The sequence below is a fragment of the Marmota flaviventris genome, chromosome 7 (genome assembly GCF_047511675.1).
Source record: "Marmota flaviventris isolate mMarFla1 chromosome 7, mMarFla1.hap1, whole genome shotgun sequence".
Lineage (NCBI taxonomy): Eukaryota > Metazoa > Chordata > Mammalia > Rodentia > Sciuridae > Marmota > Marmota flaviventris.
The window spans coordinates 3,872,201-3,884,734 of NC_092504.1; the positions used below are offsets into that span (position 1 = coordinate 3,872,201).

At 63.1% G+C, this 12,534-nt stretch overlaps 1 protein-coding gene across 3 annotated transcripts in view; it reads right to left on the reverse strand.

Annotated features, from left to right (window-relative positions):
• Positions 1-266: 266 nt before the first annotated feature.
• The window catches only part of Sh3tc1 (SH3 domain and tetratricopeptide repeats 1), a 42,587-nt gene continuing 30,319 nt past the window's right edge, over positions 267-12,534 (reverse strand). For all 3 annotated transcript variants that reach the window (XM_071614113.1, XM_027939816.3, XM_071614114.1), the window contains exons 11-17: positions 10,735-12,423; positions 8,759-8,939; positions 7,544-7,694; positions 5,444-5,566; positions 4,669-4,819; positions 3,680-3,876; positions 267-637 (exon numbers count right to left, since the gene is read on the reverse strand). In XM_071614113.1, the coding sequence (XP_071470214.1) occupies positions 380-637; positions 3,680-3,876; positions 4,669-4,819; positions 5,444-5,566; positions 7,544-7,694; positions 8,759-8,939; positions 10,735-12,423 (2,750 nt within the window). In that variant the 3' untranslated portion in view covers positions 267-379. The remainder of the gene's footprint in view (positions 638-3,679; positions 3,877-4,668; positions 4,820-5,443; positions 5,567-7,543; positions 7,695-8,758; positions 8,940-10,734; positions 12,424-12,534) is intronic.

A 12,534-nucleotide genomic window follows, 5' to 3' on the forward strand; every position in this document is an offset into this window, starting at 1 on the left:
AGTTACTGCCCTGGGCTCAGGGGCTCAGCCCCTACCTGCTGTGTGACAGTGGGTAACACACTCAACCTCTCTGTGCCTACGTTTCTTTAACTGGGGTAATAACAGTCCGAACTCCTCACACACTGGGCATTTTGAGGACAGAGCAGCTCCAGACGCTGGGAGGGAGGACAGGGCTGACACAGGATCCTGCCTGGCTCCCGCCACCTCTTCATCATTTGGCAGGTCGGGAGGCGGAGGCTGGGGAGGAGACTCACAGGCCACACCAAGAGAGGCCAGCAGGTCGCTGGAAAGATTTATTGCTATTTCCCTGCGTCCAGCCTGCCAGGAGCCTCCAGAGCCAGGAAGGCAGAGGCCCTTCCACAGGGCCAGTCCCTCGGCATCAGGGCAGGTGGCCGGGGGCCAGCCAGGGGGCCCTGCTGCAGAAGCTCTGGGGCACCAGGTTGGTCCTGCGGGCGTTGAGCTCGGAGGCGAAGGTCCTGGCCTTCTGGTAGAAGAAGAGGGACATCTCGCGGTCCATGAGGAAGTGGTGATAGATGGTGGCCAGGCGCGAGTAGATCTTCAGCTGGGCCTTCTTGTGGCCCAGGTCCACGGCCGCCGCCAACGCGAGCTGGTAGTAGCCCGCTGCGTCGAAGGGGTCCTGAGGCGGGGAGGCCGCGTGAGCAGGCGGCTTCCCACTCGGAGCCCAGCCCCAGGTCCCCGCCCCAGGCCCGCGGCTCCTCCACCCTCTGGCCTGCCCACGGCCCACCCCCGCGGCACCCAGAGGCTCCGTGTCTGCTGGGCACAGGGCCACGGCTGGCCACGGCCGAGCCTGCAGATGGGGGCTCTGAGCTCTGCCCCGCGGGCGGCCCAACTCCTGCGTCCTCGTGACCGGACGCGCTTCCTGGAAGCTCCCCCAGGAGGACCAGCAGCTCCCGTGGCGGGGTGGGGCCAAGCGCACCCAGTGTGACCCAGAGCCTGGCCTGGAGCAGCGTTTGGCAGACCCCAGGTCCCCCGGTGCCTGGTGTCAGAGGACGGCTGCTCTGCGAGCGCCTCTCCCCCCGCCCTGTCCCCCACTGGCCGCCCCCTCGGGCCCTCCCTCAGAGGCCCTGGCCGTCCACACGCCTGCCCCTCCCTCCCAGGCTGGGCTGGGTCCCCTGGGCTGCAGGGTCTGTCCCTGCTCTGGCGGCCCCCAGGCCATGTGCTGAGGGCGACAGGCAAGTGACCCAGGCCCCTGCAGCCCGTGCCGCCACGGCACCAGCATTCCCAGGGGCCAGGCCAGGCCACCTCCCAGATGTCCTCTTCCCCAGGCCCTCCTGGGTGCACCCCTGACACCCACCCACCTCCAGCCTCCTGCCCCTCACCCAGCACCTGTGAGGACCCCGCCCGCCCACCGCTGGCCATCTCCACCTCTGCCCCCGAGGTTTTCCTCCCCCACTGCCCCAGAGGCCTCCTAAGACCTGGGCTGGCCTGTCCCTCTCCTCCTTGGCTCTCACTGTGGCTCCCCAGGACCAGGGACAAGACACACAGCACACAACCCTTTCTCCTCTCTGTCCCCTGCTGCCCCCTGGCGGACCTGAGGACAAAACCAAAGATGGTGCGGCAGTGAGTAGGTGCTCCCTGCTGCCCGGGGCTCCCAGGCCGGGGACCTGGAGGAAGGTACAGGGAGGCCCCCAACTCTGCCTGGGCTGGGGCGGGAGGGCTTCCTGGAAGAGGAGGCGTCCCAACTGAACAGGAAGGAGCCAGCCATTGTGCGAGCCCGTGTGTGTACCCATGTGAGAGCCCGTGTGTGAGCCCGTGTGCGTGCCTGTGTGTGTGCCCATGTATGTCCCTGTGTGCGAGCCCGTGTCCTGTGTGTGAGCCCATGGGTTTGCCTGTGTGCGTGACCATGTGCGAGCCCGTGTGCATGCCCGTGTGTGTCCCCGTGTGTGAGCCCGTGTGCGTGCCTGTGTGCAAGCCCCTGTGTGTGCCTGTGTGTGTGCCCATGTATGTCCCTGTGTGCGAGCCCGTGTCCTGTGTGTGAGCCCGTGTCCTGTGTGTGAGCCCATGGGTTTGCCTGTGTGCGTGACCATGTGCGAGCCCGTGTGCATGCCCGTGTGTGTCCCCGTGTGTGAGCCCGTGTGCGTGCCCGTGTGCGTGCCTGTGTGCAAGCCCGTGTGCGTGCCTGTGTGTGTGCCCATGTATGTCCCTGTGTGTGAGCCCGTGTCCTGTGTGCGAGCCCGTGGGTGTGCCTGTGTGCGTGACCATGTGCGAGCCCGTGTGCATGCCCGTGTGTGTCCCCGTGTGTGAGCCCGTGTGCAAGCCTGTGTGTGTGCCCATGTATGCCCCTGTGTGTGAGCCCGTGGGTGTGCCTGTGTGCGTGCCCATGTGCGAGCCTGTGGGTGTGCCCGTGGGGCAGCTCAGGATTCGCCCGGGCCCTCCGTCCTCGCTGAGCCTGGCCCCTGTGGCTGTGAGGAGCCTGGGGTGGACGGGGCTAGGGACAGCTGCCAAGGGCACCCTCTCTCTCTGCACTTCCTGCTGTCCCCTTCCCAGGGGCACCACAGGCCAAGTGCTGCGCACTGGAGGGACCAGCTGCCCTGAGCCCCTGGACACAGGGCTCCCCGAGGGAGTGGGAGGCTGGCCATGAGGTCGAGGTGAGGCTGTGGTGACAGCTGGGCAAGAGGCGCAGGAAGGAAACAGGGACTTCTCTGTCCTTGACCCCACCACGCCCGGCCCAACCTTGGCCTCTGGATGCCCTTTCCTTCCTCCCATGGGCGGGGCAGGTGGCGGGTGTACCCAGGAGGAGATAAAGGCCCCTTCCCAGAGACCCTGGCCCCAGAATCACAGGTGGGCAGCTGAGTGTCCCTCGGGGCTGCCAGATGCAGCCCCTGAGTTCATGGGGACCTGGCCACAGCAGGAGGCTGCAGGGACCACGTCTGGCCACCAGGTGCCGCCAGCGCACAGCAGGGCCCACAGGCGCCCAGGCAGGGGTGGGCATGCCGGTGGGCGGGCATTCAGGGTGGGTGGGCAGGTGCCCCAGCTCCCCAGCTCCCTGATTCCTGTCAGGGCCCCGAGAGCTCAGCCCCGGAACTGGGGCTCCCTCGCCCGCCGCGGGAGGAGACCCTGCGCTGTGGTGTGAAGCGTGGGCCTGGGCTGCGCAGGGTGCCTGCTTTGGGCTGGGAGACCTGCAGGGAGCTCCTGAGGGCAGGGGACAGATGGAAAGAGGCCCCGCTCAGGGCCTGGAAGGGCAGCCTGGCTGCGGGGGTCTCTGCACCCCTCCCTAAGCCTGTTGCCTCTCTGGGAAGCGCAGCCTGGGTGCCTTGACGGTCACCTTCCCCCAGGGCCCTGGGAGGGATCCTGAGAGGCGGCTGGCACCTGGGCAGGCCTGGAGCGGGGGCCAGGGTGGGCCGGATCTTGCAGTGCGGGTCTCCGGGGATCCAGGTCCCCCCAGCAGTCCACCCCCTCTGCCCTTTCTTGCTAACTCCTACTTGACCATCAAGACTGGCCTGGCGTCACCTCCTCTAGGAGACCCCTGACTACACCCCCTACTGAGTGTCCTGTACCCCATGAGTTCCTGGCTGACCTGGCCACCCTAGGGGCTGGACAGCATCTGCCTTTCTAGAAGCTCCTCGCAGCCAGGCCTGAGGCTCCAGGGAGACCACTCGGCGCTGCTGGAGGGCTGGACCCCAGGCCCCACGCCCCCCCACGGAGCACCGGCCCCCACCTTCAGGTCGTGGAAGATGATGTCGCCGAGCGCCAGGTACACCTTCACGTAGTACAGCGTCTCCTCCTCGAACTCCAGCGGCGAGCTGCAGAGCGACAGGGCCTTGAGGTAGAAGTGCTCGGCCAGCTCGCCATGGCCCAGCCGGTGGTGCAGGGCGGCCAGCCGGTGGTAGGCCACTCGCTCGTTCAGCCGGTCGCCTGGGGACAGGCGTAGGGGTGGGTGTGAGGACACGGCCCTGCGGGGTGGGCAGGACACAGGGCAATCTGGAGCAAGGGCGGACCCTGCCTCTCAGCACTGGGCAGCTCCAGCTGGTCGCTTCCCCCAGGCCTGGCTTTTCCTCTCTGTAAAGTGGGTGGACAACGCCTGCTTCCCCTGGACCTCAGGAGTGGGCCAAGGGGTGGATTTGGACACCCTGCTCCAGGCCCGCACAGAGCTCCCTGGGTTGTAACCAGGAACCCCTGATGGCCCTGCGATCCTGTGCTCCTGGGCACCAGGGCTCAGGCCACCTGCAGACCTGCTGCGGTCTCTTCTGAGTGTGTCACCAGCAGAGCCTCCTGCCTTGGGGATTCTCTGTCCAGTGGAGCCCCAGGCCTTCCCCTGCAAACAGGCAGGCCAGCCTGGGTGGTCCCCAGCGTCCTTCCCCTTCGGGGCCAGCGCTTGGAGCCTGTGGGCAGTGCACGACGCTCTGCTGTGGGCTCCCTGCGTCTGCAGGGAGACGGAAGGCCTGGCTCAGCACGGTCAGGTGCTGGGCAGAGGGACACCTAGAGTTAAGGGAGGGGCTTCTGGGAAGGGGACAGGGATTTCCCCAGCCAGAGAACAGTAGTGGCTGACCAGGGCAGGGGAGGACCAAGGCCGTGGAGGCCCAGAGCCAGGAGTGCCCCAGGGGCCCATTGGCCTGCACCCAGTTGGCAGGAAAAAGGCAGAGGAGCCCAGAAGGCTTTGCCCTTTGCGGGACACTGGCTGGCCCTGGGCAGTGGACAGGGGCTCACCCAGGGTGATGCTGAGAGCCAGGGCCTCGTGGGCGAACTCCAGGCCCTCCTGCGGGGCCTCCAGCGCAGCCAGCAGGGCCACCAGCTTGTTGCACAGCCGCAGCTCCGCCTCCCGGTTCCCCACGGTGACCGCCAGGGGCAGCGCCCGGTCCTGTCACAGGGGGAGGTGGCTCAGGCCTCTGCAGCGCCCAGGTGCAAAGTGCCCCTCAGCCCACGGGGCCGGAGCTTCCCACGCCCCCTCCCGCTCTAGGGTATTCCCACAGCCGAGTCCTGGGAGGAGGATGGGTCGGGGTCCCGACAGCTACACTGGGCGCTGGGGTCATCCGGACTCGCCCCCTCCCAGTCTTGGACCAGCTCCTCCCGCCCCCAGCCACCAGGGCCTGAGGGGGAGGATCCTGCACCCTCCACTTGAAACACACACTGACGTGGACGGGGCCCAGCTGCACCCCAGGAGCCTTGGGGACGGGAAGGGAGGAGGCCAGGTCTCATGTGCATGTCCCTTGACACCTCCCCTTGCCTCCCAGCCTGTTTCCTCATCTGTAAGATGCAGACAAAACCTTCCCACCCAGGGTTGCTTCAGACCATTGGGTGCCAGCGAGAGACCAAGGCTGGGCCTCTGCCCTGCCCTGGTGGGCGTGCCGAGGTCATTCCAGGAAGCCAAGCAGGTGCCCAGGGCAGCCCGGCCTCCAGGAGGACGCCTGACCCAGCCACACCTACGCCTGGCCCATCAGTGGTCCCTGCCTGAGGCCACGCACAGACTGGTGGCGCTGCTCACCCGATAGAAGGACACAGCCTTCTCCCGCTCCCAGCTGCCATTGAAGAAGATGTCTCCGGCCGCCTCGAACAGCTCCAGCCCCAGGTTGGGGTCCCCCGTGTACAGGGCCGCATTCTGCGCCACCTGCAAGATGGAGCTCTGGAGGCCACACCCGACAGGCACCCAGGGTGCTCAGCCCGGCAGCCTCCCCACCCGCCCAGACGCAGCCTGCTTCCACTCGCTGTGCTCTTGGGACCCAGGGGCCACAGCCCTGAGCACCTGAGAGCCGAGAGGGGCCTGCCCAGCCACAGCCCCAGAGCCCTGGCCGGTGCAGCCGTTGGCAGTGGGCAGGACAGAGCCCAGCGGGCCTCCAGTCCCACCCACCCTACCCCACGTTACCTGGGCTCCCGCCACTTGCTGCCCCTCTGTCTCCACTTCTTCTCCAGGTCCTTAGCCCCCCTGACCTGACCACGTCCACCTTCTTTGTCACCAGCTCCACCGGAAGGGGGACTGAGGTCGCAGCTGTGCCCACCACTTGGTGCACAGTAGGTGCTCAGTGAACATCCCGAGTGGAGCTTCTCCCTGGAGTCCAGCCACACCCTACTGCCTGTAGCCCCAGAACATGCCAGGTCCCCTGGAACCTCTGGGCCTCTGGACCACGGGTCCTGCTGCCTGGAGCACCCTCCACCAGGCGGCTCTCGCCCCCTTGCCCACAGCTAGCTGGAGCCCCCTCCCGGTGCCCAAAGCAGGACTGGTTCTCCTCTCAGTCAGAGCTCCTCGTCCTGAGTCCTCAGGCCTGGCTCAGGGAAGGTGCACAGTGGTGCTCAAAAACAAAAGCCTCAGGGCCCCCCACCGTGTCCTATGGTGTTGGGGAAGCCCCAGAAACAGCTTGTAGACAATGTCGTTTCAGAGGAAATGTGCCTTGGGCTGCTAAAGCAAGATCTTCTGGGCTTCAACTGAGGGAGCACATCGATTGTACAGGGACTAAGCACTTCCTGGGCACCAACACAGAGGGGCCATCATGCTGCCCCCAGGGAGCTCAGATCGTTGTTGGAGATGCTGGGCACTGGGGGAGACTATCAGGGAGCCAGGAGGACAGAGAGGGAGGGACAGGGGCCCTGGCATACAGCAGGTGCTCAACATTGGCTCTGGAATGGATGGACAATGGTGGGTGGGTGGATAGATGGTGGACGAGTGAGTGGATGGATGAGTGGATGGATGGGTGGGTGAGTGGGTGGTGGGTGAGTGGGTAGGTGGATGGGTGGGAGATGGGTAGGTAGGTGGGAGATGGGTGGATGGATAAGCAGGTGGGTGAGTGGATTGGTGGATAGATTGTGGATGAGTGATTGGATGGATGTGTGGATGGATGGGTGGGTGAGTGGGTGGGTGTGTGAGAGGATAGGTGGATGGGTGGATGGATGGGTAGGTGGGTGGATAGATGGGTGGATGGATGGGTGGATGGATAAGCAGGTGGGTGAGTGGATTGGTGGATAGATGGTGGATGAGTGAATGGATGGATGTGTGGATGGATGGGTGAGTGAGTGGGTGGTGGGTGAGTGGGTAGGTGGATGAGTGGATGGGTGGAAGATGGGTAGGTAGGTGGATAGATGGGTGGATGGGTGGATGGTAAGCAGGTGGGTGAGTGGATTGGTGGACAGATGGTAGATGAGTGGGTGGGTGGATTGGCAGGTGGGTGGGTGGATGGATAGGCAGGTGGGTGAGTGGATTAGTGGATAGATGGTAGATGAGTGGGTGGGTGGGTGGGGGGCAGGTGAGTGGATGGATAGGCAGGTGGGTGGGTGGATGGATGGTGGGTGAGTGAGTGGATGGATGGGTGGAAGGTGGATGGGTGGATGGACAGGCAGGTGGGTGGGTGGATGGGTGGATAGATGGTGGTGAGAGCGTGGGTGGGTGGATAGGCAGGTGGGTAAGTAGATTGGTGGATAGATGGTAGATGAGTGGGTGGGTGGGTGCGGGGCAGGTGAGTGGATGGATAGGCAGGTGGGTGGGTGGGTGGATGGATGGGTTCATGGGTGAGAGGATGGGTGGGAGGGCGGGAGCTGGGGTTCGAGTGGACGTGTGGCGGGTGAGCGCGGCAGGCTGCCCGTCTGCACTGCCCACCTGGATGTACAGATCCACCAGCTCGTTCTGCCGCAGGATGTAGTAGATCTTTCCTGCCTGCAGCCAGGCATAGGCCTCCTTCTCCTTCTTCTGCAGGTCGATGAATATCCCTAGGCTCCGCTTGGTGTAGTCCAGAGCGGATTTGTAGGCCCTGGAGTCAGACGCAGATGTCAGGCAAGAGCCCTGGGACCCGCCTGGGCTCCTCCACGGTGGGGTCTGCAGGTGGGTGGACCTTGCCGTGTGCAGCGCCCGCCCCTCCCAGGCTGCTGGGAGATGGTCTTCAGGTACAGAAAAGGCAAATTGTTCAGAGGGAAGCGGCATTGGGGCAGACACCCTGCAGGAGCAGCCTGCTTCCTGTGGCTTCCCGGTTTCTCTCCCATCTCTTCCCGTCCCTGCCCATGCAGCTTTGTCTCTGGACACACCAGGAACCCTCAGCACAGGGCAGAAATTCAAAGGCGGCCTAGACGGGTGGTTCTCACACTTGCGCCTGCCCCGGAGCGCAGAGGGCTGTTCACAGGCAGATCGCTGGGCCCTGCTCCAGGCTCTGCCTCCAGCGGGAGCCAAGGCTGAGCCCCTCCAGCGGCCTCCAGGGCTCTGCCTGCCCAGGTCCACGCTTGGAGAGCAGCACTCTAGAGCACTGGCCCATTTCTTCTGCTGTGAACTCAACACCTGGACAGGAACCCGTCCCCCTAGTCCTCGTGAACATCTGGCTTCTGCCCAGCTATCAGCGAGTCCTACGTGACAGGTGGTGTTCACCACAGTGACCCCACAGGGCCTGTGGGCTGGTCAGTGTAAGCCACACAGGGAGGTGTCCCAAGATGCTGTCCCAGGGAAGCAGGTGGAACAATCGGCTCTGCTTCTCTGGGTGCAAAGCCTTGGGAACACATGGCCACTGTCATGTCTGGGGGACAAGGGAGGCCCGGCCACCCTGTGACTGAAGACTCAGGGCAGGCAAAGTTCAGCTCACAAAAGCCACCATGGCAGGAAGGGTGACCTAGCGATGGCTGCCCTGCATCTGTGGGGCAAGGCTTGTCTGGGGGTGAGAGCAGATGGGAGGGTGCCCAAGCTGGGACTCGCAAGTCATGAGTAATGGACAGAGTGACCCCAGGCCCATCAGCTGATGCCAGGAGCCCCACAGTCACCAAAGGGAGGTTGCCCAGGAATGGGGCATGGTCTCCATGCTGCCCCCACCCCACACTGGGGTGCGACCCTTACCGCTCAGTGCCCAGTGACAGGTACAGATGACTGATGGCCTCTAGGAGCTGTCCCTCCAACACCTTGTCGGCTATCCTGCGGGCCAGTGTGAGCTGGAACTCATGGTAGATGACGCTCTGTGCCTCATTGGGCATGACACTGCTATAGAAGTGGCACAGCTGCTGGACGGCTTGCAGTTGGCCTGAGGAGAACAAAAGGAAGATGTCACCCTTGTGACTCCACAGTGCTATTTGCAGGGGTCAAAAGCCCCTTGGTGAATGTCCGCCTCTTCCACACCTCTATAAGCCAGGTCCTTCAGATGGGGAAACTGAGCCAGGATAGTCCAAGTGGCCATCTCAGGGGCATAGCATGGACAGCCCAGGAGCAGCAGGCTGTGGGGGCTCCAGAGACAGCCCTGACCATCTTGATGACCCTCAGAGCCAGAGTTCCGTCCCATCAGGCCTCCTGTTTCTGCCTCACCAAGCTCCGAGCCAGCACAGGGGCTGCCTCCATCCTGACCTGATGGCCAGGTGGCACCATCACCTCCTCTTACAGAGTCCAGAGTGTTTGCCTGGAGCACATGGAATGGGACTCCGCTGTGCCCTGGCATCACAAGGCCTGCACTCTGTCCAGGAGCAGGCTCCAAACCACAGGCCTGCGGGCCTCTCCTCAAACCAGGGGCTGGGAGTTATGGAGAGCTTCCAACTGTCAAAAGTAATCCAGAGGAAAACAAGGAAGTGGAAATTACCCACACCATAAACCAGCTAGACCTCATAGGTACTTACAAAACACTCCACCCAACACTAGCAGAGTTCAGTTTCAGTGTCATAGAACATCCTCCAAGATGGTCCACATGCCAGGCCACAAAGCGAGACTTAGTAAGTGTAAAAGGGTTGAAGTTTTGAGAAATATGTTCTTCAGTTACTTTGAAATGTAGTTAGAAATCAGTAACAGAAGGAAGTTTGGAAATTCCAAAATATGTGAAAATTAAAATACACATGCCTAAATAACAAGTGGGTCAAAGAAGAGCTCACAAGGAAAACTAAAACCACTCTGATATGAACAGAAACAGAAGCACAATATACCAGGACTCAGGGGGTGCAGCTAAAGCAAGAGTGTAGAGGGAAATTCATAGCCCTGAATGCCTTTGTTAAGAAAAATTTCAAAGGCCAAACCTAAACTTCCTCTTCAAGAAACTAGAAAAAGGAGAGTTAAATAATTCTAAAACAAGCAAAGAGGAAGAACATAATGAAGAATAGAGTGGAAATAACAAAATAATATAGAAGAGAAACCAACTAACCCCAAATCTGGTGTTTTTTGCTTTTGTTTGTTTGGGTTTTTGCCTACTAGGGATTGCGCTCAGGAGCACTCGACCTGAGCCATGTCCCCAGCCCTGCTTTGAGGCAGTGTCTTGCTAAGTTGCCCATACTAGTCTTGAACTTGTGATCCTCCTGCCTCAGCCTCCTGAGTAGCTGGGATCACAGGTGTGTGCCACCAATGTCCACTCAAAAGTTGATTCTTCCAAAAGATTAACAAAATTAACAAATCTTCCACCAGACTGACAAAGAAAAACGAAGAAGATGGAAATTACTAAAATCAGAATTGAAGAGGGGATGTGGCGGCCAACCTCCTGCCAACCTCCTAGAGAGGAAGGCTGTAAGGAGCGCTGTGCCAGCAAGTCAGATGACTGTGGGAGGTGGCTGGCTCCAGGAAGGGCCCCTCCAACACCCACTTGGCTCAAACATGGCCGAGTATGCACCTGGCAGCCCTGGGAGCCACCCCTGCCCGCCTTCTTGGACGTTTGGTCTGGCCCAGCGTGGGAACCCGCGGTTTCTGCACTCAGCATTCTCCGGGTGGGACAAGCCCCCCGGCCTTGGACTCACACCCAGGCGCTCTGAACAAAGATGGAAAGTTTTCTTTCCCGGACGCCGGTTTGCAGAAGCACGCCGGGGAGGCATGGAGGAGGGACGCGGGTGGCACTTGCGGTCACCACTTACTCTCCAGGTGGCCCGTCTCCACAGCGACCAGAAAGGCCCACTGGTAGTAACACTTGCCCTGCTGGGTGAGGGCCCGGCGGGTGCACAGGTGGCCCGTCCACAGGAGCACCTGCGTGAAGTCCTGACCACACTCCCCGACGGGCAGCTGTGAGAAGAGTCTGATGGCCTCCAGGAGGTAGTGCTGGGCCAGCCCGATGGCACTGACCTGCAGACACAGTGCCCCAAAGTTGGCCAGGACCACTGCCTGGTTCCGCAGCTGGCCCAGGCCCCGAGCCAGGCGCAGGGCGCGGTAGTAGCCCTCGGCCGCCTGCCGGGTCCTGCCCGTCCTCTTCAGGGCGATGGCCGCCATGTTGACAATCACACCCTCCTGGTCCTCGCTGGCCACATCTGCATCCAGGATGGACTGCAGGATGTCCAGGGCCACCAGGCTCTGCCTGTGGAGCAGGTGCAACCAGGCCAGCACCACCAGGCGGTCCACCACGGGGCGCGCACCAGCCGTGGCGTCGGCCTCCACCGCCCGCATCATGAAGGCGATGGCCTGCCCGTGCTGCTCATGGTGGCTGTGCAGCTGGGCCAGGCTGGCATAGAGCAGGCCGCGAAGGGCCCGCCCCGTGCCTGCGGCTGTGGAGGCCAGTGCCTGCCTGAGGTAGTGGGCGGCCTGGGCAGGGAGGCTGTGAGCCGCCGTCCTCTGGCCGTGCAGCCGGGGGGCGTTCCAGAGGACCAGGTCCACGCTCCTCAGGGAGCTGGCCAGCGAGCCTGGGGTCCGCAGCGAGGCCACCCTGATGCAGCTCAGAGCCAGGTGGGGCAGGCACTTCCTGCTGTAGGTGTCGGCCAGGAGCAGGTAGCAGCTCAGAGGCCAGGCGGCGGGCGGGGCGCCCAGGCCCCTGTGCAGCAGCAGCAGCCTCTCCAGGTAGGGCAGGGCCTCCTCCGGCTGCTTGAGGTGGGTGTGGTGCCTGGCCAGCAGGAAGCAGGCCCGGGCCTCGGCCTGCGGGCTCCCACCGCTGATGGCCCTCCGCAGCGCGTACCGCAGGAGCTCCGCCTCTGCCTCGGTGCTGCAGATGTGGCTGGGCGTGCCCAGGAGCAGGGCCGCAGCTTTGGGCACCACCTGGGCACACTTCTCCCTGGATTTCTGCTTCAGGTAGATGGTGGCCAGGTTTGCATACACGGCCACCACCAGGAAGAGGTCCTCAAAGCAGCCCCCGCGCGCCCTCAGGGCTTCCTCAAAGTACACGCGGGCCTGGGAGAGCTTGAGCTTCCGGGCACACAGCCGTCCCAGGAGGAAGCAGAGTCTGGCCAGTGCCATGCCAAGGCCAGCCTTCTTGGCCATCTCCCGGGCCCGTGCCAGGAGCCCGGCCAGCTCCTCCTCAGCAGCAGGGCTGCAGAACACGCTGCCCAGCCATGGCAGGCAGGCGTCATACAGGCCACGGAAGCAGGCCTGGTACCCAGGGGTATTCAGGGTCTGCAGCAGCGAGCCCAGGGCCTCCGGGTCCGTCCCACTGTCCTCGGGAAGCAGGCAGAAGGGGGGCTCCTCGGTGTCGGGGCAGCTCACACAGCCAGAAGCCTCCTGGAGACCCCTGGCCTCGGGCTCCTCCTCAGGGCAGCCTGGGAAGGTCTTGCATTGCTCTAGAACATCCTTCACTGTCCGTAGGGTCTCCTGGGGCTCGGGGTTGAGGCCGGGTAGAGGCATTTCTGCAAGTCACAAAAAGGCCCAGTGGGATTAGCGTCCAGTGTGAAGGCCACTGGCCTGCACCGTTCTCCCCTCCCCCGCCGTCCCTGGAGCAGCACCACCCAGGTGACCCT